At 48.2% G+C, this 27992-nt stretch overlaps 1 protein-coding gene and 1 long non-coding RNA gene across 3 annotated transcripts in view; one reads left to right on the top strand and one right to left on the bottom strand.

The window, feature by feature from the left end:
• The window catches only part of RETREG1 (reticulophagy regulator 1), a 122856-nt gene extending 110250 nt beyond the window's left edge, over positions 1-12606 (bottom strand). The window contains exon 1 of one of the 2 annotated variants that reach the window (XM_027125352.1): positions 12186-12606. In XM_027125352.1, the coding sequence (XP_026981153.1) occupies positions 12186-12511 (326 nt within the window). In that variant the 5' untranslated portion in view covers positions 12512-12606. The remainder of the gene's footprint in view (positions 1-12185) is intronic. The other variant, XM_027125353.1, reaches the window with a different exon arrangement.
• A 102-nt stretch (positions 12607-12708) lies between these two features.
• Positions 12709-18174, top strand: LOC113630166 (uncharacterized). The gene is made up of 3 exons (XR_003436852.1): positions 12709-13263; positions 13340-13444; positions 16130-18174. It is a non-coding gene; the product is annotated as an uncharacterized LOC113630166 (long non-coding RNA).
• Positions 18175-27992: the final 9818 nt, after the last annotated feature.

Raw genomic sequence — 27992 nt, forward strand, 5'->3', positions numbered from 1 at the left:
AAAAAAAAAAAAAAAAAAAAAAAAAAAAAGTGAAACATTTTAATGGAAACTATCAATTTCCACGCTGATAAATGAAAGCTAGTATTCGTTCATGCTAGTTAATTAACAAACAGAAAAAGCAACTTTAGGATCATATTTTCCATTTCCACTAGATTATATTTTAAAAGCTATTCTAATGAACTTAGAACTTGAGGCAAAAGTGAAACTTTATCATCAAATATCTTTAAATATTTAGATTCACTTATAAGATAAAGGTTAAATTTAACATATGTACCATTTTTTTCCATAAACTATGAAAATAAACTGGTTTAAGGCCCTCACTAAAGCTTTCTGATACTCTACACGACGCGACAATGCAAGCTGTTGTTTTGAATTTATCCCAAAGGTAATTGGAAGTTAAATTCATAAGGTATGCAAGAAAATATATATTCATTCCTAAAGAGATGATTTAATAGATGAAGTATGTTTTCCAAACTACAGTCAATATCCGCAAGATATATCCATTCATGGAACAGGAACTCAGCTGACAAGAGGAATTTTATATAATGTCCCTTCCTCCAGCTTAGGAGCCACTTCCTCCACATACAAAGATGGATTTGGATTTTATGAAATTCATGAGCAACCGAGCCCCAGGGCTAGAGACCACAAGGTTGCCTCCTGACTCCTGGTGCAATTCTCCTCGGGGGACCTGGGATGGGCAAGTCAGCAGCGGCTGCAGTCTTGCACACCACCGTCCCTGAACCCTGCTGTCTGAATGGATAGCTTTAGTCCTTGCTTTTGTATTTTGTTGTTATTTCTCAGGAAAGCTTGAATTTTTTTAAACACTGAGGGCATGCATGCTTTTTGTCTGTGATCACCCCGTATTATGTGCACCAGCTACAGGAGAGCTGGAAGAGAAGAGATCAACAGCTCTTCTCAAGAGATTTTATCAACAACAAAAAAGCCCTTCAGCTGGGTTTGACAACAAATATAGCTATTAAACGGACCGGGTCGATGTTCATTTCAACAGGTCTTGGTGGCGTTTGAGCAAACATAACTGTCCATTTGTAGTTCAGGAACATATAAAAATATTTCCTTTGAATAATAAATACATTTTCTAGTGACAAGAATTCTCCCTAGGAAAGGTCTCCCAGGATCGAGTTACCCTCATCATTTGAAAGAAGGTGGTACTCCATCAGCTGGACGGTAAACATCTTGCTTTGAGGAGACGTGCAAGTCAAATGCAAGCCATGACTACTGAGGGCAGTAGAAAGTGACTTTTACAAACTCTGGCTTATGTGGCAGCAGGGAAGAAGGGAGGGGGACGTCCCGGGGGAAGGCCTGAAGCTCACGGCTGGGACCTTTGGAGGGGCCTGCTGAGCCTTGGGGAGATCTGTCAATACACCAACTCCAGACGCTCAAAACCCCAGAGGTGTGGTTGGGTCCGCTCAGCAGAGTCTCCACACGGGCCTATGAGATCATGTGGTGGGCAGTTCTGCCCTTGGGAACACTGCGATTCTACCTTCCTAAGCTTCCCCGTGCTCACGGCTTCCACACTTGGTGGCGTGCAGTTTTCAAAAAGGGTCGCGTGGTCACCAGCTCATCGTGGGGCCTTGGGACTCAGTTTCTTCATCTATAAAATGAGGGGTAAAACTGAAGCCAGGATTCCCCACCTTTCATTTCATCATACGGGCGCCTTCTTTTGAAAGGTTTTAGCTGCTAACAAAATACACAGCACAGTCTACTAGGTCAGAGTGAGTGCAACCTTGTCACGGAAATAAGCCTCTTCCCCAGCTGTCTGAAATACCGAAAGCAGGTCAGTACCTCCAAAGAGCTGGGGAGCTCGGGGTCCTAGGTGATTCTAACAGATTCATGCTATGACTCCTGGGCTGAAATCTGCGACTCTGGATGTCCATTTCGTTCAGTGCTACACAGATCAGCAAAACACACACCCAGGAGCGCCAGTGTGGCTTTCTGGAAGCACACGAGCAGGAAGGGGCAGCACCGTAGCATCTGGCTCCAAACCAGACCTCGAATGTAAACAGTGACACTCGGGACTCAAGGTGCCCTGGTCTGTGACAAGTTAGGACACTACTTGTTTTGAGTGTTGTGCTAATGAGGTCAAGGTATGAATTCTCTCTGCCTTTTAGTTCAATTAGGCCCAGCCTATCCTAGGATCGCAAGTTCCTGCAAAGCTGGGCCACGTGCCAGGCTTGACGCCCACCCCCCGGGGCACGACTCCGCCAAGCCCGTGGGAGCCAGCCAGGGCAGTAGCCCTGCACGACTGGGCGGGGGGGAGCCGGGAGGTGCCACTCAGGCTCTTTTCTGCGTGAGTCACCTTTGGAGGCACAGAGAAGCCCTGTGTTCAGTTCCATCCATCTCGAGAATGGACCACCGAAGTCAGATGCAGCCTTTACATGGCAAGCAAACACTGAGTCCCGGAAGTAAGAAAGGCAAAAAGAAATGCTTTAAGCTTGCCCGAAGATCTAATGCACAAGCTATAATAACACAGCAGTCAGACTGACTCCTTACCCAAATACCAGAAACCATAAACCAATAGCTGGACCAACTGCAGACCATCTATAAGAGATCAGGCGTTGGAAAGGTATCCATCTGCAAAAAGCAACGCTGGAAGCAAGCGAGAGAGGAGGGCAGTGCTCCACAATTCTAAGGGAAGATTATTCCCCACCCAGAGTTCTAAACTGAGCCAAACCAGCAATCAGCTGGAAGGGTGGGATAAACATATTTTCTGCACACGAGTTCTCCAAAACATGCTAGAGGATGTCCTCTCTCCATACCGAAGAACCCACCAAGAAAGAGTCCCGTAACAGAAAATAGACGCCAAGAACTCAGAGCAAACACAAGAAAACCTTCGACCTTAAACCATCATGAATAATCTCAAGGAGAAGAAACGGGTGCTGCTGACTCTCCTGACCCCGTTCTCAGCAGGGGTGCAGTAACAGAGGCTCTCACACAGGAGAGGGGGAACGGGGTGATGATGCAGGTGTCCTGCAGGGACAGAAGACCCAGGGGACAATCAGACTAGATCAGAACAGGGGGAGGAAGACTCCAAGAAGGGTGGCTCCCAGGGAAAGAAAGAGAAGAGAAACTGAAGTGGGGGCCTGATAGAGTTGACCTTTATCAAAAGGAGTTCTCCAGAAATGCTGGAGAGTTAGAAAGATCGAACAGAAAAAAATGCTAAGAGCAACAGCAAAATAGAGTTGCACAAGAAAGGGCCTGTAAACGTGGATCTCCTTCCCCACGAAAGCGACAGCCAGGCTCATCCGCCCTCAACCCGCTCAATCTCAGGAACTCACCCTCCTCCTTCAAAGAGAAATCAGCTGCCACTGGCAGGTGACCCTTAGCCACCTGCCCTCCAGGTGTGCCCACCTTTCCCCCTGGTCCTCAGGTGTCAGAGGAGCAGGTGTCCTTCTAAGCCCAGCCGCCACGGGCTTCCCCAGAGCCCCCTGCTGTCCCTCTTCCCTTCCCCTGTCTCCACCCTTCCCTCTCCATTCCCCCATCCTCAAAAATGCCAGCACCTGTCAGAGGACCCATCGGGCATCAGCAGAGCAGGTGGAGAATGGCATGGGGGCGGGCTCAGGACTCTGCAGAAGGAGTGAACACAGGGAGGCAGGAGACTGGCTCCACGCTGAGGGGCTGCAACTGGTCTCCCGCTGATACTCTGAGATAAGATACCAGCAGGATCACTGGGCCCGGATCAGGTGAAAGCACAAGTGAGGGGACTGGCCGGAGACAACCCGGAAAACGGCCCCACATAAGCAACTAAGCCACCCTGACTGCACGCAACTCACTCCAAGTTCGCCTGTGTGTTCTTCCACAGGTACTGTGCCTCTAATAAATGCTGTCTCTATTTCACAGTCTTGGTCCCTTTGCTGAATTCCTTCCTCAAAGACAAGGACCAAGGTCCTTCTTCCACAGCTGGAATCAACAGAAACAGCTAACAACAGAATGCTTCTGACATTCAAAATCGGCTATCTTGGTAAGCACGAAAGCCAGGTCCCGGGGAGAGAACGGATTTCCTAAACTGTCTGAACTCCCGTTGGCCAAGTCAGGATCTGGCCTGAGGACCAATCCCAGAGGGGCCCTGGAGGGCAGGGTAGGGAGTTCTGTCCTCCACAGAGACTGAGCCATGATGCTGCAGCAGGGGGAGGTGGTGAGGGGCTGGGAGGAAGGGAGGGTCCCCTTTCTGGTGTGACTGGGAAGGCCAGGCCCTCACGCCGCCCAGGAAGGGCACTTGCCGATGGAACCCCAGCAGACCCGGCTGCAACCTCACCTGGCTCCCAGGGAACCCCGCTCTCTGGGACTCGCGGCGCTCTGACCCTCCTGCCGAAGATGCTCCTTCATCACCACCTTGCTGAGGTCGGTTTCCTCACACTGTCCCCAGGCTCTCTTCTCATACAGCCAGCAGGTGGTCCCTAGGAAACTTCACCACCCCCAACACACACACATCTGTACTTCAACCCAACCCGTCCCCTGCTGCAACCCCAGGGACCCTCAGAATGGGTAACACCAGCCACTCCTCATTTACCCTCGGAGGCTGAGTCACTCCCCCACCCCCTCTCTTCTCCCATCCAAGAAATCACTCAGTCGTCCTGATTTTATCGCCAGTCTCCCCACCGCGCTGCCTCTCTTCACCACCACGTGTTCCTGCAGAGGTGTCCTGCCCCACCTCTGGCCCCAGGTTCTCGCTCCTCTCATTCACCGGCGGGGGACGGGGGGTGGGTGATGGAAAGCCGGTAAGCTTAGTCTGGCACACTCGCTGCATGAAGTTCTGAGCTAAAACTAATGGTGTCTCCTGCTTGCTCAACCAGCTCCAGCCACACTAGACTCCATGATGTTCTGCAAACACCCCCAGCTCACTCACCCCAGGGCCTTTGCACACCCTGTTCCCTCTGCCTGGAGCATTCTGCTGCAGAAGTAGCTGCTTGGATCCTTCGCTAATGTGCTCTTCGGGCGTCAGCTCACAGTCACTCCTCTGAGAAGCCTGCACTGACTACCCCAGAAAAGTAGCACCTCCTCGTCCCTCCCTGTCCCTTGTCCCTGCTTCAGTTTTCTCCACAGCACCTAGCTTCTCCTAGCATTTTGTGCATTTGTTTATTGTCTTTCTTCCACCATTTCCACCACGAAAATATAAGCTCCATGAGAAAAGGGATCTCATGCTTTCTTGTCCACTGTTACATCTCTAGCACCAAGAACAGTGTCAGCATGTAGTAGACAATAAATATTTGTTGAATTTTTGAATGGAGGTCTTAAGATAAAGGGACTATGGCTATATGACAGTATATACATGATGGTACTTACATAAAAGTCATAGACAAAGACTGCTTATTTGATATAGTCCAAATTCCTTAGCACAATCCAATAGTAAACTCTTCAGAAACTGACCCCAATGTTTCTCTTTCCAAACTCACCTGTGGATATTCCCTCTAGAAAATAAAATACCTGTCCCACCCCTCCCCTCCCCTCCCATCCTCTCCCCTTCCCTTCCCCTCTCTCTCTATATAAATGAATAGTGATGAGTGCTACTGTGTACCCTGTTCAAGCTTCCATCAGTTAACTGAGTACCTAGCACATAATAGCTACTCAATATGTATTAGTTCTCTTCCACTTTTTACATACTGATTATCCCGTCTTTTCCCCAATCTCCATACCCCCATTTGCTGCCTAAGGAAATCCTATTGGTTCATCTTGGCCCATGTATGATAATTTAGTGCTCGCAGCATAACCTGAGAATTACTTGCTTACTAATCTGTGCTTCTCACCAGGGATCAGAATGCGTCTCAGTCATCACTGTATTCCCAGCAGCTAGTGATAATGATACACCTCATTGATTTGTACCCATTTCGATCAATCAGGCAGCTTAAAAACATTCACGCACGACAGGGTAAGAAGGAAAAACAGCAGCAAAAAGAAGCTGAGGGAAAGTTATTACCCAAATAGGCACAACCATAAAACTGTGCAAAATCACTAACGCTGAGCTTTGTGGTTATCACACTAGAGAAGAAAACCTGATGGGCTTCTAGAAGGAGCATTAATCTGGTAGGAAGAGCCCCGTTTCTTAGGTCCTCAGCCAGCAGTTCCTGGTGCTAAAGGACCAAGGCCTAGAGAACAGCCCCACGTGGGAACTCGTGAACGATTCCCTGGGTCTAAGAGCAAGCACATGAGGCCACTACTCAAGAAACATTCACTGAATGTGAAAAACGTCCACAACTATTTTCAGTGACCTGAAACCTTTCTATTTTGCAAGACCTTCCTTAAACCAGCCCTGCCCTGTCCAGGCTAGGGGAATACCCTCTAGTCCAGTCCAGTTCACTAAACCTTTTTGGGCATCTACAGTGTTTCAGATCCCATGCTGGTTCCATGCATACAAGAATAATTATTTCTCTTTCCCGTTCCCCAATGTACCCTCAGCCTGAGGCAGGTGAGTCTCCCCAGAGTGACAACATCCAGTGCGCATCCCCCATTTATACCTGGGTTTGTCCCACGTGGAAAGCCCTCACCGTTAACCTTACTTTTATAGTTACACCTTCTCTGCTAGGCCTATACATACGATAAATCGCACAGAGCTTTCATCAGCTATTCCAAACCCCTCTGATATCCACTATTCCTAAACTGTAAAGCCCTAGAAACTGGCATACGATGTAGAAGTGTGGTGCATTGTTTCAATCAATTCACTGAACCAGCCATGTCTCCTAAAGCAGAGAGTAAGCTCTCAGAGCCAAGGGCAGACCTGGGACTTCTGGTATACCCCATGGACCCAACACCATGTGGGCCTGGAGCAGACACTCTTCCACGGCTCCTGATGCCCAGAGGGAGCTAAGATAAGGCGAGGGACGTGAACTAGACTCGCTAACAGGCTAAAAATGATCCCTCTCAATGCAGAACCCACCCTCTCCCAACATAACCATTTTTACCCCATGCTGAAACTATTAAGTGAAATTCTGTAGTATTGAAAAATGTAAGCCCTGTTGATTCCCATATCTGTCTTCCATTATTCCTTAGAGTGACAGAGTTGTTTTTTTCAAAAAGAAAGAAACACTGAATTTGCAGAAAAGGACACGGCTTCATCACCCAGGCCCGTGACCCAGGTTAGGACTGTGCTACTGAATATGGGTAGCCACTAACCACATGTAGCTATCTGAACTGAAGTTTAAGTTCAAGAAAATTAAAAATACAGTTCCTGAGTCACACTAGCCACATGTCATAAGTTCAATAACCACAATAGGCTACTTGCTACCATACCAGACAGTACAAACGTCAACTATTTCCATCACTGCAAATATTCTATTGAATAGTACAGGTTAAAGTCATCGTTAACAACTCAGTTAACTTCTGTGGGCCTGTTTCCTCTTGTGTAAAAGGGGAATAATACCTGCCTCACTGGTTGCTGTAAGATTTAAATGAGGTGCTAAACGTGAGCATCCTTAATAATTTTACTAGTTGTAGCCTGACGAACTACACCTGCGTATATAGTTATATACGCAGGTATAGTTTGACGGCAGCAGCAATCATTAATAGTAGTAGCTGTCAGAGGAGTTACTATCAAGTAGAATAAAGAAATTCCGTCTCAGGCCATGTGAAGAGAAGGATGCTGTCCAGGAAGATGGGGAAAAGCACACACTGGTCGTATCATCTCAGAATGCTGCATTTGAGGAGGAATACATACAAACTGAAGCGTGTTTAGAAGAGCCTGGTCAGTGGAAGGAGCCCAGGATTTCTCTTCTGGGGGAAAGAAGACTCAGCAGAAATGGAGAACAGAACAAATCCTGAAACAGACAGAGGACTGTCCTGGGGAGGGAGCCCGGACCTTGGGCAGCTGTAGAGATAACAAAGAGGTGAGCTTAACTCAGTATAGGAAAAATATTTGCTAGTCAGAGTTGTCCAGCAGTGGAAATGCTGCCTTATGGAGAAGAGAGTTCAGGATCCCAGAAAGTGCTCAAATGCAGTGATTCTCACACTCAAGTCACCTGGTGAGCTGGAGAAAATTCAGATGCTCTGGCCCCACCGCAGGGGTTCTGGCTCGTATATGTGGGGTGCAGCCCACGATTTGCATCTCTACAAGCACCCAGGTGACGGCCACGATGATGCCAGTAAGAGATCGCTCTTTGAGGGACACTGCTCTAATGCAAGCTGGCCCAACCCATCAGCGATGGCATAGAGGGGCTCTTGACATCAAGTGGGAGCTGGACCCTGCAACCTTCCAAACCAACTCTGGAGGACAGGCCTCCAAGGACTCTAGGTGGATCCTGGGCATTCCAGACTGCACAGGTGCCCAGCCTGAAATACGGCAAAGGTCTCCTGCAGGGCATGCCCTTGTGTCATCACCTCAGGCTAATCAGTTTCTTGCAGTTGAACTATTTATACAAGTGGAGGGTAATGTCATCAGGTAGTGCCAGATGCTCTGAGGAAAGAGGCCCAGCATAGATTTCTCTGCACGCATGGTCTCCAACGGCGGGTTCAAGACTAAATCACATCCGAGCAGCTTTCCAGGCTGCATTGTGTGGCATTCGGTTTCAGTATCGTGACCAGCAATGACAGCAAGAAGAGAGACATAATCCTCCAGCCCTTGCTACCCAAGGCAACTGCCATGTGGCCATATAAAGCATGGTCAGAGCTTGCCACACTCCTCTCACCAAAACCAGACATTTCACACAAATATTTGTGCCTGAATTTTTTCAACAGCTTTACTCGTAATAGCCAACCGTGAAAACGACCCCAAAGAACATCGACTAGCAAATGGATGGACAAATAGAGGTATATCCCCAACTTGGCAGCCTAGTCAACCATGACGAGAAACGAACAACTGACATACACAACAGGGATGAATCTCAAAGCCTTATGCTGGGTAAGCAAAGCCAGGCACAAACACATCATATTGTAACGTATCATTTATATGAAACTTCAGCAAAGACAAATCTAACCTATAGTAACAGAAAACAGATCAATCCCCGGGGTGCCTACAGGTGGGAAAGGAAGCCAAAGTAATCTTTAGGAGTGACAGAATGTTCTAGAACTTGATTGTCATTGTGGTTCCATGGGCGTTTACATTTGACTGTTCACTTAGAGTGTGTGCGTTTTATTGACAGTATACCGCAAGCAGCTAATTCTTTAAAAACAAAACCAGATGGGTATTTTCTGTTTCACTGGGTTCATTCTATTTGATGGTGTGCTTAAAACTGGTGTCACTGGTTGCCCCTGGAAGGAGACAGGTAGCCAGTGACAGGTGTCAGAAAGAGCCTTTCCAACTGTTTACCATTTTATACTTTTAAACTTTTGAACTGTGAGGCTGTATTGACCATTCTTTAATAAATAAAATTTTAAATTAAGAAAAAGAATTCACAAACATGTCCCTCATTGGTAAAATGAGAGACCCAACCCTAGGACTATTAGACTGTTGGGCGATCTATTTCAGGTTGTGGAAACCCTGCTCCTTGAGACAGGTGCTACACGGTCTGTATTTTATCAAACTCCTCTGAGCTCTGAGTGAATACCAATTTTTTTAAGCGTTATTTAGTATTTTTCAAAAAATATATCAAAGATAAGAATGCACACACACACTCATAGTTTTAAAATAATTATAACTTGAACACCAGGTAACTTCCACCACTGAAGTCAAAAAACAGAACACTGCCTGTACTCCAAAACCTTCCACGTGCCCTCTGTCATCAAACAGAGCTCCATTCAGCCTTGAGTTATACCCATTTGTTATGGCCAAGTCTCAGCTTTTGTGCTCTCAGTGCACAGCACTAAAATCTTGCAGATAATGGGCAGGTAATAAATGTTAGAGCTTTTGAACCCAGGCTCAAAATCCTAAACGCTAGTGCTGGTACCAGGTACTAAACAATCAAAAATATGCATTTAAGAAGTTCATTTCCCCAAAAGTAACATCAAGAAAAGTGCCAAGGGCTTCCCTGGTGGCGCAGTGGTTGAGAGTCCGCCTGCCGATGCAGGGGACACAGGTTCATGCCCCAGTCCGGGAAGATCCCACGTGCCACGGAGCGGCTGGGCCCGTGAGCCATGGCCGCTGAGCCTGCGCGTCCGGAGCCTGTGCTCCGCAGCGGGAGAGGCCACAACAGTGAGAGGCCCACGTACCGCAAGAAAAAAAAACAACTACAAGTGCACATCCCCCTCTGACGCAACAATTCCACTTCTGGCAATTCATCCTACAGCAATACTTGCTTATATGCAAAATAATGCATGTTTAGGCCATTAGTTATAATGCTGTCATAGCAAAAGTTGGAAACAATCTTAGTCCATCAGTAGGAGACAGGTTAATCCGTGACATCCATACAGTGGAATTCTGTGCAGCTGGAAAAGAACAAGGAAGTGATCGCCAAAGTACACTAAGAAGAAAAATAGTCCAGATAGTATTCCACAATTTGCGTAGAATATTTTGCATTTGCTGAAATATGCACTATCTGGAAAGATACACAGGAAACTTGTAACATTGGTTGCTTCTGGTAGGAAAGTGGATAGCCAGAGACAGGCATGGGAAAAAGATTTACAGAGTGTTTAACCTTTTGTACCTTTAAACTTTTGAACTTGGAGGCTACTGGCTATTTTTTTTAATAAATAAAATTTTAAATTATGAAAGAGAATTTTACCTCATTGGTAAAATGAGGGAGACCCAGCCCTAAGACCATAGGACTATTGCCCAATATAGCATCAGACACTATATTGTCCTTCTTCTGAGTGCCCACTGTAACTTCATAACAGGTTGCAGAACTATGGAATAAACTCTAGAAACACTGATAGCTAAGAGACCCAAAGTGCAGTTAATTCACGTTCGGGGGTCTAATAAGAAACAGCTCGGGCTTCCCTGGTGGCACAGTGGTTAAGAATCCACCTGCCAATGCAGGGGACACGGGCTCGAGCCCTGGTCCAGGAAGATCCCACATGCCACGGAGCAACTAAGCCCGTGAGCCACAACTACTGAGCCTGCACTCTAGGGCCCATGAGCCACAACTACTGAGCCCACGCACCACAACTACTGAAGCCCACGCGCCTAAAGCCCGTGCTCCACAACACGAGAAGCCACCACAATGAGAAGCCCTTGCACCACATCGAAGAGTAGCCCCCGCTCACTGCAGCTGGAGAAAGCCCGTGTGCAGCAACAAAGACCCAACACAGCCAAAATAATAAATAATTTTTTTAAAAAAAAGAAAGAAACAGCTCATTTCAGGAGAAAAACCAGGACTAGCACAGATCTGCAGAAAAACCTTCAGGTTAAAGGAGCTAACCTAGAAAGTAGCAGGCTGTGTATGTTTCGGTCATTTATTTTCTCACTTTAAGCTTAAGAAATCTATGTCCTGTAACAAGTATCCACCGCTGAAGCTCTGCTTATTCTGCAGTGTGTGGGTCATGCTTGTCATGAGGACACAGTTGCAGACAAAGAAGGTTTTTCTCCACCCTCCATCAGACTGGTAACAGATAACAGGGCACGACCTTCAGTGAAGGAGCCACACACTTCCCCCGTCTTTAGGGGTGAAGGGTGGTTTTTGAAGAGACAAACCTGTTGATCAGGGGCTTCTCACACAACATTCCTGTGTATTCTCTCTGTTCTTCAGCTAAAAACACGGCTGTTTTCCACACGGCACACCTGCGGGGCACGGTGATGTACCTAATCCACCTGTTTGCCGCCTGTTTTCTCATCAGGGAGTAAAGACAGTAAACCCAACCCTCCAGGGAACGGAAAAACAAATCATTCAGTGCCCATCTCAGGTGGCTGATGGACACAGGCTCAGTCTTCAGCGTGCACCTAAGCTGGTCCAGATAGGCCCGCTCTGGGTGCAAGAACGAATGCAAGTTCAAGTGTCTGTGGTCTGGCAGGCTTTGGGCGAGCAGGTCAAGACCTGAGAGTTTCAGAAAGCGAAGACCAAGTGCACTCTGGGCACACCTGTCGGTCCAGGTGCGTGGGGTCAGCCCACCACCTCTCCCACGAGGCTGCATACACACACGGAGAATGACAACTGTTTACAGGGAGGTGGGTCTGGAGGAAAGTTGAAGTGTGTCTACCTGTTCGAGAAAGGTGGCCGAGAAAGTGGGCCAGGACTGACACCTTCCTCCGCGGGGTCCGGCGTGCATCTCCCCCCCCCACCCCGGCCCTGGGCGCGCCCTCCGCCCGCCCCCGAGCGTCCCAAGGTCACCTGCCCTCCCCGGCGTCCCCACCCACCCCGAGCTCTCACCAGAACAGCAGGTTGGCCCCGACGAAGGCGAGCAGGCTGCGCAGCGGCCTCTTCCAGCTCAGGAGCTCGTCGGCGCGGCAGCCCAGCCACAGCACGGGCTCCCCCAGCAGCCAGGTCACCGCGGCGGCCACCCCGCCGGCGGCCTCCTCCACCTGCCGCCCCGCGCCCGCCGCCGCCCCTTCCTCCTGCACTTCCCCCTCCTGCTCCTCGCGGGGAGCCCGGGGGGGCGGGGGCGGCGGCGGCGGCGGCGGCGGCGGCGGCTGCTCGGCGGCTGCGGGACCCGGGCATCCCTGCTCGGCGGGCTCCGGGGGCGCCGGGCTCGCCATCTTCGGCGGCGCTGGCGGGCGGGGACTGGCACGGGCACGCGCGCGGGCGCGCCTAGGTGTCGCGCCGAGAGGGCGGCGGGTCCCGGCGCTGGGCGCGCACCGCGGGGCGCCGGCGGCTGGGTGCCTTGTGACGTCAGCCCCTGCCGCGGCGGGCCGCCTCCCGGGGGAAGTGGGTGCGGCCCAGTTCGCGCGGGGCTGGGCGGGGCCGGGCGGCCTCCCCCAGCCGCCCCGGCGTGCGAGCGGGGTGGCGTCCCGGGGGTAGCGGGGACCCCGCCCGGGACCGAGGGAGCGTGACCGCCTTTTCCCTTCCAGCTGCGGGGGACGGCGCAGTAGAGCACCGCCGCCCGGCCATTTATCTAAAAGGGAGTCAGGGCCACGGGCGGAATCAACTGGAATCCTCACTTTCTCAAGCCACCGATCGCCCAGCCCGCAGCCTTACCGGGCGTGACGGGCACCCCTCCCCGTGGCAGCGCATTTCCGCCGCCAGCGACCCGACGCCCCCCGCCCCCGTCGCAGGCCCAGTGCCCTTGCTGGGACAGATTGCACACCCATAGCATAGGTCTTCAGTACTCTGCGAATAACGTGATGATATAAAGGTTGGATTGAGAAAGGAAGGAAAACAAAAACGAAAACATTTTGGGTCAGTTCACGAGCGGCCGCAGTGATGGGGAAGGGGTCTGGGGGCTTCCTCTCCGACTTTGCGGGCAGCGTCATCTGGCTCAAGAACGCACGCTGGTCCGTGCGAGGCACAGGTGAGCGGGGAGCTTAGAAGCAGGACCCCTTGCGTGTGTCACACAGGTCTGGGCAGCCTTGATTTCGGTCGTTCAGAGTCCCTCTGGTCACCACAGGTATCAGGACGGGTAAGGCGCTGTGAGGGCGTGACAGAGTCCTGAGACCTTCCTTCCGGGGCCTCACTGGTTCTTGTGCTTCCGGGTGAGTGTCGGGGTGCGGGGGGGAAGGGAAGAAAGGTAAATGTTTATGCTCCCTTTTCACTATTTGCATTTTTTAAAGGTTCTGTTCTTTAATCCCCGCTGTCACTTTTCTCTGGAATAAAATGTCCCTTCCCCATCCAGAGCATTCTACCTGTGATGAATCAGAGCATCTTACATCCTCTTGGAGTTCACTACTGGCAGCCAACCTTCTTTCACAGGATGGATGGGGCTCATTCCCAGAGCAGTTAAAGCCTGTGGTTTCCAGGGAGCCTCTAGAGAAGGTTCTATAGTGTTCCTCTGGGGTCATTATATATGTTTATACCTCTGTGTACACATATGCAGCAATTCAGTACATTGCGGATGTGTGCACTTTCCTGTATGTAGGATATACCTCAAGAGGGTGTATTCCTAGTTCACTCAGAGGTTTACTGAGCACCTACTATGTGCCCAACATATTGCTCAGCTCTGTGGATATGGCTTCCACGCATAGGAAGTTCACAGTCCTAGGACAGGCCGGTGACAATCATGATAACTGCTGTGACAGAAATAATCACTCAGGGCTAAGAGTCCTTACTTAAGCCGTGCATCCAAAATTAGGGACAGGGTGGAGGAGTCAGGTTTCAAGGGGCTTTTTGGAATAGACGGCATCTGCCCTGAATGGTAAGGAAGTAAAGTGGAGGTTGGGAAGGGGAGGCAGTCATTTCTTTCGGGAAATCAACACGAGTGAAGTTATGGACTTGCAGGTGGACGTACGGTTCCTTATGTATATTTGCAGGAGGTCACCAAGGCCTCGACTGATCCACTAGTGGAAGGAAGTTTGGTTTTTGACCTGACGGCAACGCAGAGTCTCACGTTTCTGACTTGTCTTTGAAAAGAATCGCGACAACCCGGTAGAGAGTGGCCAGGGAGGCATGAAACTTCAATGTGGAAACAATCCCGGTATTTTTTTTTCCACAAAAGAAAGACCATCTTTCCCCGGGTATTGCCCCCTCTCTTGGTCCTAGTGCAGGACCTTTTGAAAGATAAAGGATGCTTTATTGTGTCACCTGGCCTTTGCTTAGCACTGGATACAGCCCAGGGGTTGCGAATATTCGGAGATTCGTCCCTAGACTCCACAGCTGGAGGGAAGAATTGCAGGGCAGAGGAGGTGAGGAACCCGATATCCCCATTGTCCAAAACAGCATGATATGATTTCAGAAACATGTCTGCAATATCCGACACATTCCTCCTTCTCCCCGGAATTCTAATTATTGTTGTCAGGATAGGTTGAGATAGTGAAAGCTGTTGACAACCAAGACACATAAAAGCTCAACTTCAGTTGCTACATGTGGTTTGCAGCACTTCTCTCCATTTAATGATAAAGTTCCCTACTCACCGCTCTGTGAAATCTTTTCCTTCTCTCTTAAAGTACAATGTTACCCAACACTGTTTTGCACAAAAAAACTGGACTGATTGCTCTAATCTGTCTTTTTCACCTCTGACCTCTAATCTACCAGCAGATAATGTCACAGGAGTAGACACTGGCCTAGACATATAAATGGGTGCTACTGTGTGTTTTTTCTTTGTCTACTTATCTTTGTGATGTGTGAATAATGTATTCAGTACTAAGACTACATAAAAATAATGCTAATGATGCTTAAAATAAACCTTGTCCCCTCGTTTCAACAACATGTCACGTTTAAAACCCCTGTGGGTAACCTTACCGTTTAAGAGTCTCTTCTGAATTTTGCATCTCTGTGTCCTGGGGACAGAGTGATTAACACTAAGGAGCTAGACGACTTGAAAATATAGATCCGAGGGAAACAAGGAAAATGGGTATGTGTCAGAGGGGAAAAAAAAAGGAGAGAGAGAGAGAGAAAAATAGTTGTAGCCATTGAATCTAAGCGACAGTTCAGAAAATAACAGCTCAGGCAAAGAAAACCCAAATATACACAGGAACTCTTAAAAGAGGCCACTCGCTTTTCTCTTCCAAAAGTAGCTAGAAAGCTTGTAATAGGAGAGAAAAACAATGAATAATTAATTCCCACTCTAGGAGGTCACATTGGCAACACCAAGCTAAGCCTTGAATGAGAGGGAAATGCCCCAATATTGGTTTCTTTTTTTCCCTAAAATGTTTCATATTAGACTCCTACAGGAGGTCCTTAAATGAAGGAGCCGTGCATCGATGTTGTATTATATTAGTCCTGCAGATAGATTTTTGTGTGCTGATAATTTTGTTAAAGCAATTCTACCCTCCTATTCTTACCATATCCTCTAGTCTGTATTCCTAACTTTCCCTAATTTTTTTGCCACTGAGTCAGGAGAACCTAATAGTCTAAGCAGAGAGAAATAGGAACATCACGCAACAACAGAGGGGCTGGAAAGGAAGAGTGTGCCTGGTTTCCAAGGCCCAGCTCACAAAAGGAATTAGCTATTTCTGTTTTGGGTTGACTGTTGTGCTTATTAGAATTGGAATATCCAACCCAGAATAATCTGTGTTTGATAAGCATTCTGTAAGGGAGGTGCTAACCAGAAATGAACCGCAAGATGGTGGCCAACCACACCCAGTTGGGGTACTCAGTTTTACGTATTATTCCCTAATAATATACAAAAGAGCTTTGTCAAGTCTTCAGGAAGGTTAATTTAAGGAACCTGAGGTCACGCTACAAGAGTATGTCCCGAAAAGGTACCATTTATCTGCCCACAGGCACACACATCAACACACACACACACACACACACGTGATCAGCACGGATGATTTCAGAACATTGACTTCCAAGCCCTTCCTACCTGCCTAGCGGTTACACTCAACTCAGCAGACTGGTCCACCGTTCCGGTCCTGTTGGAGGAGGTCACCGAGAGGATGTGACCACCAACTGAGCCTCAAGCTGGACCCAGGCAATTGGAGGCGCCTCACTCCCTCCCCCGTCCTCGGAAGATATGTTCTGCCCACCGTTCCCACAGCCGGAGCTGTCCCAAGGATGCAGCCATGAGAGAGCAGTGTGGTGTTGAGACCGTTTGGACGGTCAATGTAACTGAACCCCGTTAAGGCCTCTGTATAAACTCTTAGGATTCTGGCGGGCTGGTGCGGAAGTCAACTGTCTCCCCCAATGGGCTGCTAAGGGGTGTGAGCTTTGGGGCCTTAGGTGGGCCTTCAGCAGGAGAGTAAAGTGGCCTGGTCTGTGTTTCAGGAAAGTATCTGGGGCAATGGATTCCATAGAGCCCGGCAGAGACACTGGAAGAGACTCTTTCCTTGTCCCTCGCTACGAGAGGGGGGAAGATGAGGAACAAGTTTGGGACGTCTTCGGAAAGGCCGGTTAGGCAGGTGGGCACAGGGGATCCTGGACAGGATCCAGGTGGAGGGAGTGGCCTGTACAAAAACTTGCCAGAGGGCAGGCCGGCCGGGTGAGTTCAGACGCCAGATCAGATGGACTGTGGGGCTCAGAGGATGTGATGAGACTTCCGGACAAACAGACAGAGGGAGTTTTGAGTATCAGTAGCCAAGTTCAGACACAATTCTGTGAGCGGTGGAGGATTCCTGAAATTGCTGGATTTTCTTCTTTATCGTCGTGTCTTTGTTTTTATCGAGAGAAGTGATAGACTCAAAATTCCAGTCCCCTGAGGCCCCAGCTTGATGTCCATCATCAAAGCAAAACCGCGATGTGCTCGTCTCTAAATGCAGGTCTCCAAATCAGGCCTTCCGTCTCAGGGGTATTCTCTAAGCTAAAATTAGACTCGTGGAATGTACTGGAATCGCTGCGTTACATCCCACAGACATCCCTTCAGAGCCTGTATTTGGCTTGTCACCTGTGACTAATTTTAGTTCATTAGAAATCAGGCACAAAACCTGGTGACTTTTTAGGCTGGGATAGTGGCCCGGGCCCTGTTGAGATCATGCAGTCAGGCTGTGTCACATGCATCCTCTTAGACCCGTGCATAAACGGGCACAGCCAGGGCTGTTCATGGGCACACTTAAGCTCTACAGGACTCCTGAGCCATCAGAGGAGTTTGGAGATTATATTTGATACAGTTCACAGTATGGTACATTTGCTTGGAGGCCAATTTATTGTAAATTGATGGTTTCTGTCTACCCCACTGCACTCTCTTGTCCCGCCTCTGCCCTAAATCAGGCCCCCCAGAACAGCCTTGGGAGCTTCCTCTGGGTTGCAGGGACAAGGGCCTGGCTGGGACCGAAGGCCTTTCTCCTTTCTCCAGGGAGAAGATGCCTATGAACTCAGGGTCCCACAGGCTCAGTGGCCTCAAGCTCCCCAGGTGCTGGGCCGCTGGATTTCCCAAACTCTGCCAACCGCTGGCATCCAGTGCACCTATAGACCGTTTTTTCTCCCACTGATGAGGTAGTTCTTGCTCTTGCCCTATAAGGAAGGGAGGTGACAGAGTTGGAGGGAAGAGACTCCTTCGGGAACGTCTACCCCAGTGGGTCCCTGTTCCTTATGAGTTAAGCTTGTTTCTTAACCCATCCCGTGTGGGGCTGTCTGATTCCTCACAAGCCCTGTTGGGGAAGACAGGGGGGGGATCACAAAGACAGCCACCACCCTGGCACAAGAAGGAGCTTTAACAACTGCTCGGGAAACCACAGTAACCCACAGTCCCCAGGGCAAGAAATACCGGAGTGAGTTTTGATTCTGGTCACTCCTTTCTCTGTGTGGAGCGACCATACGTCAGGGTCGCCCACGACAGTCCTGGCTTATGCCTATTGTCTGGCATGGTTATTTTTTAAAAATAAGTTTATTTATTTATTTTGGGCTGCGTTGGGTCTTCGTTGCTGCGCGCGGGCTTTCTCTAGTTGCGATGAGCGGGGGCTACTCTTCATTGCAGTGCGCAGGCTTCTCGTTGCGGTGGCTTCTCTTGTTGCGGAGCACGGGCTCTAGGCACGTGGGCTTCAGTAGTTGTGGCTCGCCGTGCTTTGCGGCATGTGGGATCTTCCCGGACCAGGGCTCGAACCCGTGTCCCCTGCACTGGCAGGCGGATTCTTAACCTCTGCGCCACCAGGGAAGGCCCCGGCGTGGTTATTAATAGCACTTCGTTTTCTTTCTCAAAGGTGTCGGGTTTGGATGATAAATTATACAGGTTCCCCATCCATCTCTCATCTGTCACTAGCCGCTGAGAACGCTTCTTCTCAAAATAGAGCCACCTTCCCTGTCCAAGCTTCGTCACTTGCTGCCTGTCTAAATTGCAGTAGCCCCGTGCTTCCGTCTCTTCCGATCCACACCGTACACGTCTCCTCTAAAACACAGCTCTCAACATGGGACACCCACCCAAATGCTTCCAACGATGTCCGGTCACCTAGAACCGCTAAATCAAAATCACAAGCCACCTTCTAAAGTCCTGGGTCATCTCTAAAAGTCGTATTTCTTTTTAGGCAGATTAGCTGCTCGCTAATCTGGACACTTGACTATCGTCAGATGAACTCTCCACCAATCAGATGAACTCTTCACCGAGTCCACGCTCCAAGCAAGCCCTCACATTCATGGCTTTGCTGACACGGTTAAACGTTTTCCCGTCTTCTCCAGCCCTAGCTTCTCTCTCTGCAACTCAGCCCGACCCTTGTCCGGAAATCCTTCCTCAAGTGCAAGGAGCATGGGTTTCAAATTCATGAAGATCTGAATTTGATTGTAGATCCTAGTGTCCAGGCACTAACCATTATGTTTTATTGATCCTAAAACACACCTTTTCCCCCCCACATTTTAACATACCTGGAAATGAAATATGCCTTAAAATCTACGACACTTTAGCATCAGTTAAATATAGTAGCTCTCTGGCTTTGTGTTCTAACACAGACTCTCCGAGTCTTGGTTTCCTCATCTTTTAAAACAGGAATAATACCTGAGTCTCAAGACTGTTGTGGAAATGACTTGAGATAACTCTAGTCGAGACCCGGGGTGGGGATATCTCTGTGGGAATCTGGATACTATGTCCAGCCATTTTGTAATCATCACCCAGTATCTCACAGGAAGATGTACCACGTGCAAAAATTGCAGTGGCGGGCTTCCCTGGTGGCGCAGTGGTTGAGAGTCCGCCTGCCGATGCAGGGGACACAGGTTCGTGCCCCGGTCCGGGAGGATCCCACATGCCACGGAGCGGCTGGGCCAGTGAGCCATGGCCGCTGAGCCTGCGCGTCCGGAGCCTGTGCTCCGCAACGGGAGAGGCCACAACAGTGAGAGGCCCGCGCACTGCAAAAAAAAAAAAAAAGAAAATTGCAGTGGCAACAGATTCCAAAGTTTGTGTACTAATAGAAATTCACAGAATCCTCTGCAGTGTGCTGAATCAGAAAGTAGTCTCCCCCACAGGGGTGGCTTACCCACAACATTCCACTGAGAACTCTGTTCAGAGGAAATAAGGGGGACCTTTCCCCAGGGGTAATTGGTCAACTAGCTTTTAGTTGGAAAGATGTCATTTGCTTCGAGAAAACTACAAAAGCAGCTTTGTCCTTAATTTATTCCTAAGTAGAAAATCTTCAAAAGCTGATTTTATGTTAAAAAATCCCCAGGTAGGTAAGTATTGGGTCCCACGTGGATGTTTTGATAATGCTCATTGGGTAATGTTCATTGCCCTCCCTTGTGAGAGATCCTCCCCTCTCTGTACAAAAGTTTGCCCGCTCTGAGAAGCCTGGCAGGCAGCCACCCTGGGCTACAACTAGCTGACTGGCAAGGGAATCTCTCCTTCGGTGTCCTTTTGCTGCAACCTCAGGTGAGAAGCCCATCCTTTGCAGAAGAGCCCCAAGTACAGATCATCAAGGGTTGTGGTGTAGGATTTTAATTGGAGCTATCAGTAACTATGAAGAGCCTGAATCAATAATACCCCATGGCAATAAGCTCACTTAGGGAGCAGGTGTTGGTTTCTAACTATTTTCTACCAAAAAGAACCAAGGCTCCTTAGAGAATTGGCTGATAGTAGGTCTGAGTCAGGAAGGTGTTGCATGCTGGAAAGCAAAGATAAGTTCAAAGACAATTTAATAGTTCATATCAAAAGGACACAGAAGCCAGCTTGAAAGGGATTCCACTGACCAAATCTGGGAAACTTTAAGGATCAAAAAGAATAGGGACTTCCCTGGTGGTGCAATGGTTAAGAATCCGTCTGCCAATGCAGGGGACACAGGTTCGAGCCCTGCTCCAGGAAGATCCCACATGCCGCAGAGCAACTAAGCCCGTGCGCCACAACTACTGAGCCTGCACTCTAGAGCTCACGAGCCACAACTACTGAGCCCGCGAGCCACAACTACTGAAGCCCGTGAGCCTAGAGCCCATGCTCCGCAACAAGAGAAGCCACCTCAATGAGAAGCCCACACACTGCAACGAAGAGTAGCCCCCGCTCGCCACAAGTAGAAAAAGCCCACGCACAGCGATGAAGACCCAACGCAGCCAAAAATAAAATAAATAAATTTAACAACAAAAAAAACAGAGGAAGAGATTGAGGAGAATAAAGAAATATAACAGCCAAGTCAACGTGTGAAAATTGATTGAATTCTGGGTCCAAAAAAATAGTTATCAAGGACATTTGGAGGGAAAATTAGGGTAATTTGAGTCCAGACTGCATAGTAGGTGATCTTGTTGAATCAATACTGCTTTTCTTAGGCATGATAATGATATGGTGGTGTGAGAAAATATCCTCCTTCTGAGTGATGCAATATGCACCATTTAGGTGTGAAATGCCAGAAGAGCAGCCATCTGCTTTCAGCAAAAAGGAAGTGTGTGTATATATATATAGAGAGAGATATAAATAGAGAGATAGAGGAAATGGGTGCAGCAAGATGCTGGTGAATCTATGTGAGGGGTATCTGGGTGTTCATTGGTCTGTTCTTTCAACTTTCCTGTGGGCTTGAACATTTTCAAACAGATGTTTTTTAGAAGACTGTATGAGAGAATAGGAAATAGAGAACGTTTATATATATATATATATATATATTTTTTTTTTAAACACAGATCTCTTCTAGTTCCTTTTGCCTGAGACTATGACCTTTGATAATTTCTCTTTTCCAAGAACTCTTGCTTGACTTAAAATCACTGTGACAACAGAGCATGGGAATCATAGCAACAGGAAATGAAATATTTCTGCTTTCTCTAGAGAACTGTAGCTTATCTATGTAATTCTATCTTCTTATATTGAACATCAACTATATACAAGATCCTATGAGAGGTACCACGAGTGATACAAAGATAAACAACAACATGGTTTCTGCCTTCAAAGGGCTTAAAATCGAACACATAAACAGGGACTTAACATGTTTTGAGTGGTTATTATGAGCTAAACAAAAGACTAGGACTAGGGATCTAATTATGAATAAGACACAGTCCCTGCCATCAAAGAGACCCTTGTCTTTTGAGAAATACAGACACATACATTAATGCCAATATAATAAAACAAGATTTATGAAAAGATCTTTATCACTGTCTAAAAATTATGCCCAAGCATCCAGGGACAGCTTCAGAACAAAGAGTAGCTCTGAGCTAGGATGTGAAGAGGAGGTCAGAATGTTTTCAAAACAGATTGGTAGACATTCCAAGAAAATGGAACAAAATATACAGAAGCATGAAGGTGTGAAGGTATCATGACATGTTTGGGGATCCACAGGTAGTTAAATATAGCTAGAATTTGGGGTATTTATTGAGGAGTAGGAGAGATGGAGCTGGGAATCAAGCTAGTTGATCAAGAGATTTCATGTTACACTGAGGAGTTTGAGTTGCATCCTGTAGGTGATGGGGAAGCTTTGGAAGTAAGTGACGTGATCTGATTCTTATCTTAGAAAGATAACCCTGGTGGTGAAGTGGCAGGTGAATTGGGAGAAGATGAGGGAGAGAGACTGGTTAATGGACTTTTGTAATAGCACAGGCGAGAGATGCTAAGAGCCTAAACCAAGACAGGGGAGGTGGAGACAGAGAAAGGGTAGGCGCAGGAGACATGTCGTATACAGCATCAGTCGGCTCTGGTGACTGAGTGAATGTTGGGAAGTGAGGGAGAGGAGGTGGTCCAAGATAACCCCTGTATTAGGGTTCTCCAGTGAAACAGAACCAACAGAATGTCTGTGTGTGTGTGTGTGTACGGGGAAAAGGGGGAGGGGGATTTAAGGAATTGGCTCATGCAGTTGTGGACACAGGCAAGTCCGAAGCCTGCAGGGTGGTCTGGGAGGCTGGGAATTCCCACAGGAGTTGATGCAGGCAGTCTGGAGACAGAATTCTGTCCTCCTTAGGGCATTTCAGGCTTTTCTCTTAAGGCCTTCAACTGATTGGATGAGGCCCACCCACATTATGCAGGGCAGTCTGCTTTGCTCAAAGTCTACTGATTTAAATGTGAATCACCCCTAAAAAAATAACTTCACAGCACCATCTAGAGGTATTTGATAAAACAGCTGGGCACCAAAGCCTGGCCAAGTTGACACATAAAATTAACCATCATCCCAGCCCCTTAAAAGACTGGTTATATTTTTGTGCCATTACTAAATTATGGAATAGAGGAGAAAGGCTGGAGACAAATTTGAGGAGAAAAATAACATCAGTTTGGAAAATGTTGAATTTCAGTTGGTCATGTTGTGTGGTCAATTGGAACAGATGCACAGGGACAGATCTTTCCAATGGGCCCAATTTAGAGATCTTACTGGAAGCCATAGGACCAGATGAGGCTAGACCACGAGAGACTGTTCATTCATTCAACAACAGATGTCTTCTGGGTGCCTCTATGGGCCAGACAGACAGGGGGACCATAGAGTACCCAAGATAAAATTCCTATCCTCATAGAGCTTAAATTTTAGAAGGGTTGGCAGGCAATGAGCAAATCTTCACATAGATATATCATTTCAAATAGTGATAGGTATAATTTACTGCTGCCTAACAAACCATCCCGAAACTTGGTGGCCTCAAACAGCTTTCATTTGCTCATGATTCCATGGGTTGGCAACTGGGGAGAGACCAGCTGGAGCGGCATGTCTGAGATCCATGCTATGGTGTTGGGTTCACTTATGCTTTTGCCATCAGTTGGCAGATGCTACACAGCGTTTGGCTGGGGCTGTCAGCTGATATGTCTCAGTTGACCCCCTGTGGCCTCTCCAGCAGGCTAGTTCAGGCTCCTCACTTGGCAATTGGGTTCCATGAGGGCAATCTCCTATTGTTCAAGCACTTATCAGGCCTCTGCTTGGGTCACCCTTTCTAATGTCCCAATGACCAAGGCAAATCATATGGCTAAGCCCCGAATCGTCATGAGAGGGGACAACATGAGAGCATGGAATTCATTAGGAAGTGACCATTAGCCTAACAATCTAACCTGTGCTAAGTGCAGTGAAGAAAATCAGAACAGGGTAAAAAGAGAGAGAATTAACTCAGAAGAGGGGGCTTTCACGGACAGGGTGGTCAGGAAAGTGACTTTGAGCGGAGACCTAAATGAAGTAAGACACCTAGTCATGTGAAGTTCTGGAGGCAGGGGCATGCCGGATGGAGGGAACAGCGAGTGAAAACATCCTGAAGCTAGAACCAGCTTGATGTGCTCAAGAAACAAGGAGAGCAGAGTGCATCTGGGCGAAGAACAATTATTAGTTACTGCTACGAGGCCAGGTTTTACTTCCTCACAGATTGTTGGCCATGTTCTGAATTACTGAGTTTGCCAAATAAGTACCATATGGATAACTTATTATTATACATAGTCACTTATTAAGTTTTAATTATATAGCTCTCCTTGAAAAAATTAACCCTTTCCTAAATATCTTGTGTATCTTCAGACATACAGTCATATATTCTGATTTCAGTTCACTTGAAATTAGTTCAAAAAACAGGATTTCAAGGAAGAATGAATGTTAAATCACACACAACATGCACTGAGGCCAAGCTGTTCGGACCTGGCAGTGAGACCACATCTGGCACAGCAACTGGGATGATGCTTGGTTGACTTGGTTTTCACAGAGTCCAGACTTGTGCATTAAAAGGCCGCATGATGGGGGCCTCACCCTGAATCCTCTAGTTCTTTAGGGATGACTGATTTCTGCCATTTTCCCCGAGATGCCATGTCAGTTTGACTTGCTATCCTGGTCATGGAGGGATTCATTTCAGAGAATTCTCCTTGGCCCTCTGCACTCTGGCAGTCTTCCAAGGAACCAGTGTGAAGTTGTACAACTACCAAGCATTTGGGGTCCCGGGAAATGACCACCAGCTGGGGCCACAGACACAGTGGACCCACTGTAAGTTGGATCTGGGCCAGGTCTCCATTTCTAGGCCAGACCCAATAGTCCTGTACTCTATCAGAGGCCAGTGATGGTGATTAGTGTCTCTAGGTATTAATGTCTACTAAAAGACCTTGCCCAGTAGTCATCAAAATACTTGGGTAACCTTCAGAGTTCAGTTGCCCAAGAAATCCTTTGCTGAAGGATTAGGAGACCCAGGACCACATACACTTGTGGCTTGCCTCCTGCGGACACAGTCTTTTCTTCAGTCAGTGGAACTGGGTCCAAACACTGGCTCAGGTCTGGAAGTTGGGCAAGTGATTATGACTTTTTATTGGGATGGTAGCCTCTTGGCCTTCTGATCATACCTCCTTGACTTATTTTCATTGTACAGTTGAGCAATCTCTCATTGGCTACCCATCTGTCTTGCTCCTGGGGATTCAGTAACTAATCGGATTTTGAGTTAATTCCCTTGAGTGTTCTTTTTTTGGCTGGGGGAAGAGTTTTCCATATTCGGGGGGAAAGAGTCTTCATGAATAGTTCTTGTCCAGAGGGGCAGCTGTCCACCAAAGTTTCAGTCTCCCCTTATATAAAATACAGTTGTTACTGAAAAGCGTGGAACTACATTTCCCGGCATCCCCTGCATAGAAGTAATGTTACGTGGCTAGTTCTTGCTAGAGGATTATAAGCAGAAGTGATAACACGTCTAGGCCGAGTAGGTTAAGAGGTGTACATCCTTATCCAATCAACTGCTCCTTCTGTGCCATTTGTTTCTGCCGAAGGTGAACTTGGAAGATAAATGTGGAAGAAGGCATAGCCTGCGTCAGCCTGGACCCCGGAATAACCACAGGAGCAGAACCTCCCAACATGATGCCCATATTGGACTGTTACATAAGCAAGAAATCACCTTTAATAGTGTTAGTCCAAATGTAGGAGTTCGGGGCTTCCCTGGTGGCGCAGTGGTTGAGAGTCCGTCTGCGGATGCAAGGGACACGGGTTCATGCCCCGGTCCGGGAAGATCCCACATGCCGCGGAGCGGCTGGGCCCGTGAGCCATGGCCGCTGAGCCTGCGCGTCCGGAGCCTGTGCTCCGCAACGGGAGAGGCCACAACAGCGAGAGGCCCGCATACCGCAAAAAAACCCAAAAAAAATGTAGGAGTTTGTTTGCTAAAGTTACCCTAACACATGCTGTCTATAAATTCTATATCAAATCTACATTAAATAAAATTGTTTCTTCCTCAGTAGATTTTTACCAGATTTGAAGGTATGTTTGTGATGGTGTGATGCAGATACAGATGACGGGACAGTATCAGATTCCCTCTGAGAGGCCCAGGGGTGTTTTACAGAGCTGGGCAGCTATCCCTCACCATAACTGGAAATGAAGTATAATAAAGTGCAATATGAATGCAATCAGCATGTACATCTTTCCTCTGTCCTCAACGTCTTAATATAAGCCGTCATTTTAAATACCTATCCCTGTATTGTGTTTGTGTCATGTACCTCCTCAGGTGCCCTGGCCTTGCCCATCACCCAGGCTCTCAGCATCGAGATGGCTGACAGCCACCCTGCAGGCCCACACTTTTCCACCCCTTGAGGCTGACGGGCTGTGTGTCTGAGGCCTTTGGATCCTCCTGACACAGATTTAGAGGCAGTGCCCCCCCTGTAGCGCATGTGTGTTAGTTTCCTATCGTTGCTAGAACAAGTTACCGCAAACTCAGTAGTTTAAAACAACACACGTTTATTTTCTTACAGTTCTGGAGGGCAGACATCTGGAATGAGGCTCACGGGGCTACATCAAGGTGTCGGCTGGGCTGCTTCCTTCTGAGGGCTCCAAGGGAGAATCCACTCCACGCCTCTCCCAGCTTCCAGAGGCTGCTGGCATTCCTTGGCTTGTGGCCCCTTGTTTGCCTCACTACGACCTCTTGCTTCCTTCTCGTCTGCTACTGCTGAATCTGATCTCCTGCCTCCTCATGACACGTGATTACATTGGACCCACGCGGATAACCCAGAATAATCTCAAAATCCTCAATTTCATCCAATCTTCCAAGTCTTTTTTGCTGTACAAGGTAACCGAACAGGTCGGAGGGGTTAGGATAAGGATATCTTTGGGGCCCATTGTTCAGCCTGCCACCATGGGGGATGCGGAGTCCCACGCAGCTTTTAAAGGCATCAGATTAAAAAACAAGAAAAAGGGACTTCCCTGGTGGTCCAGTGAGTGAGACTCCACACTCCCAATGCAGGGGCCCCGGGTTCGATCCCTGGTCAGGGAACTAAATCCCACAGGCATGCCGCAACTAAGGAGTCCGCATGCTGCAACTAAAAGGTCCCGCGTGCTGCAACTGAGACCCAGTGCAAACAAACTAAATAATAAATAAATATTAAAAAAGAAAAAGGCACCAGATGACATGGAAAGGTGAGGGAGCTGACTCCCCACATAGTGAAATTCAACAAATGGGAACCAAAAGGCAGGACCTAGCCAGGAAGAGACTTTTTTTTTTTTCCCTCTCCCTGGAGGAGTGCTCTGGGGCAGGAATTCCCTGGAGAGCCTGTGCAGAGATGTCCCATGTGGCCACAGAGAGATTCCTGCTGAACGCCTGGCTGGGTCTCTTGGTGGCTCATGGGAAACTGCAGTGGGCACGGTGATACGGTCCTTTGCGTGGCTTCCCATCCTTCTCTGCCTCACTGGCTTATCCTTGCTGCCCTGGGATTGCACTTCCCAAGCATCAGCAGTTAATCTCTGCCTTGGGCTCTGTCCTCCAGGGAATCTCAGCTGGGGTGCCCCCTCCCGCACTGAAAATCAACGTTTATTCATTTATTCAAGAAATAATTACTGAGCATCTACTATGTTCAGTTCTAGTTCGGTTCTAGTTAACAGAGTCACAGTAATAAATAAGAAAACATTTCTGCTCTCACGGAGCTTACGTTCTAACTGGGGAAGACAGACAACAGACAATTAAACAAGAAAATATCATGTAGTGGCCAGTGATGCAATAAAGTCTAGCCATCTTATATCTGGTGGTGAAGAAAGCCTTTTCTAGGGAGTTGACACTTAAACCGAGGCCTGAATGACAAAGAGTCATTTGTGCAGAAGCTGGGGAAGGAGAGGTGACCTTAATGGCAGGTATCAACTTGCCATCTCACGTGGAAGATTCTAGGTAGCATGCTCTGGGTGAACAGCAGCAGAAATTTACTTTTAAAAAATTCAGGGTTCTGGGCTTCCCTGGTGGCGCAGTGGTTGAGAGTCCGTCTGCCGATACAGGGGACACGGGTTCATGCCCCGGTCCGGGAAGATCCCACATGGCGTGGAGCGGCTGGGTCGGTGGGCCATGGTCGCTGAGCCTGTGCATCCGGAGCCTGTGCTCCGCAACGGGAGAGGCCACAACAGTGAGAGGCCCGTGTACCGCAAAAAA

This window comes from Aethalodelphis obliquidens, unplaced genomic scaffold (assembly GCF_003676395.1).
Source record: "Aethalodelphis obliquidens isolate GAN/ISIS:26980383/991018 unplaced genomic scaffold, ASM367639v1 scaffold29, whole genome shotgun sequence".
Lineage (NCBI taxonomy): Eukaryota > Metazoa > Chordata > Mammalia > Artiodactyla > Delphinidae > Aethalodelphis > Aethalodelphis obliquidens.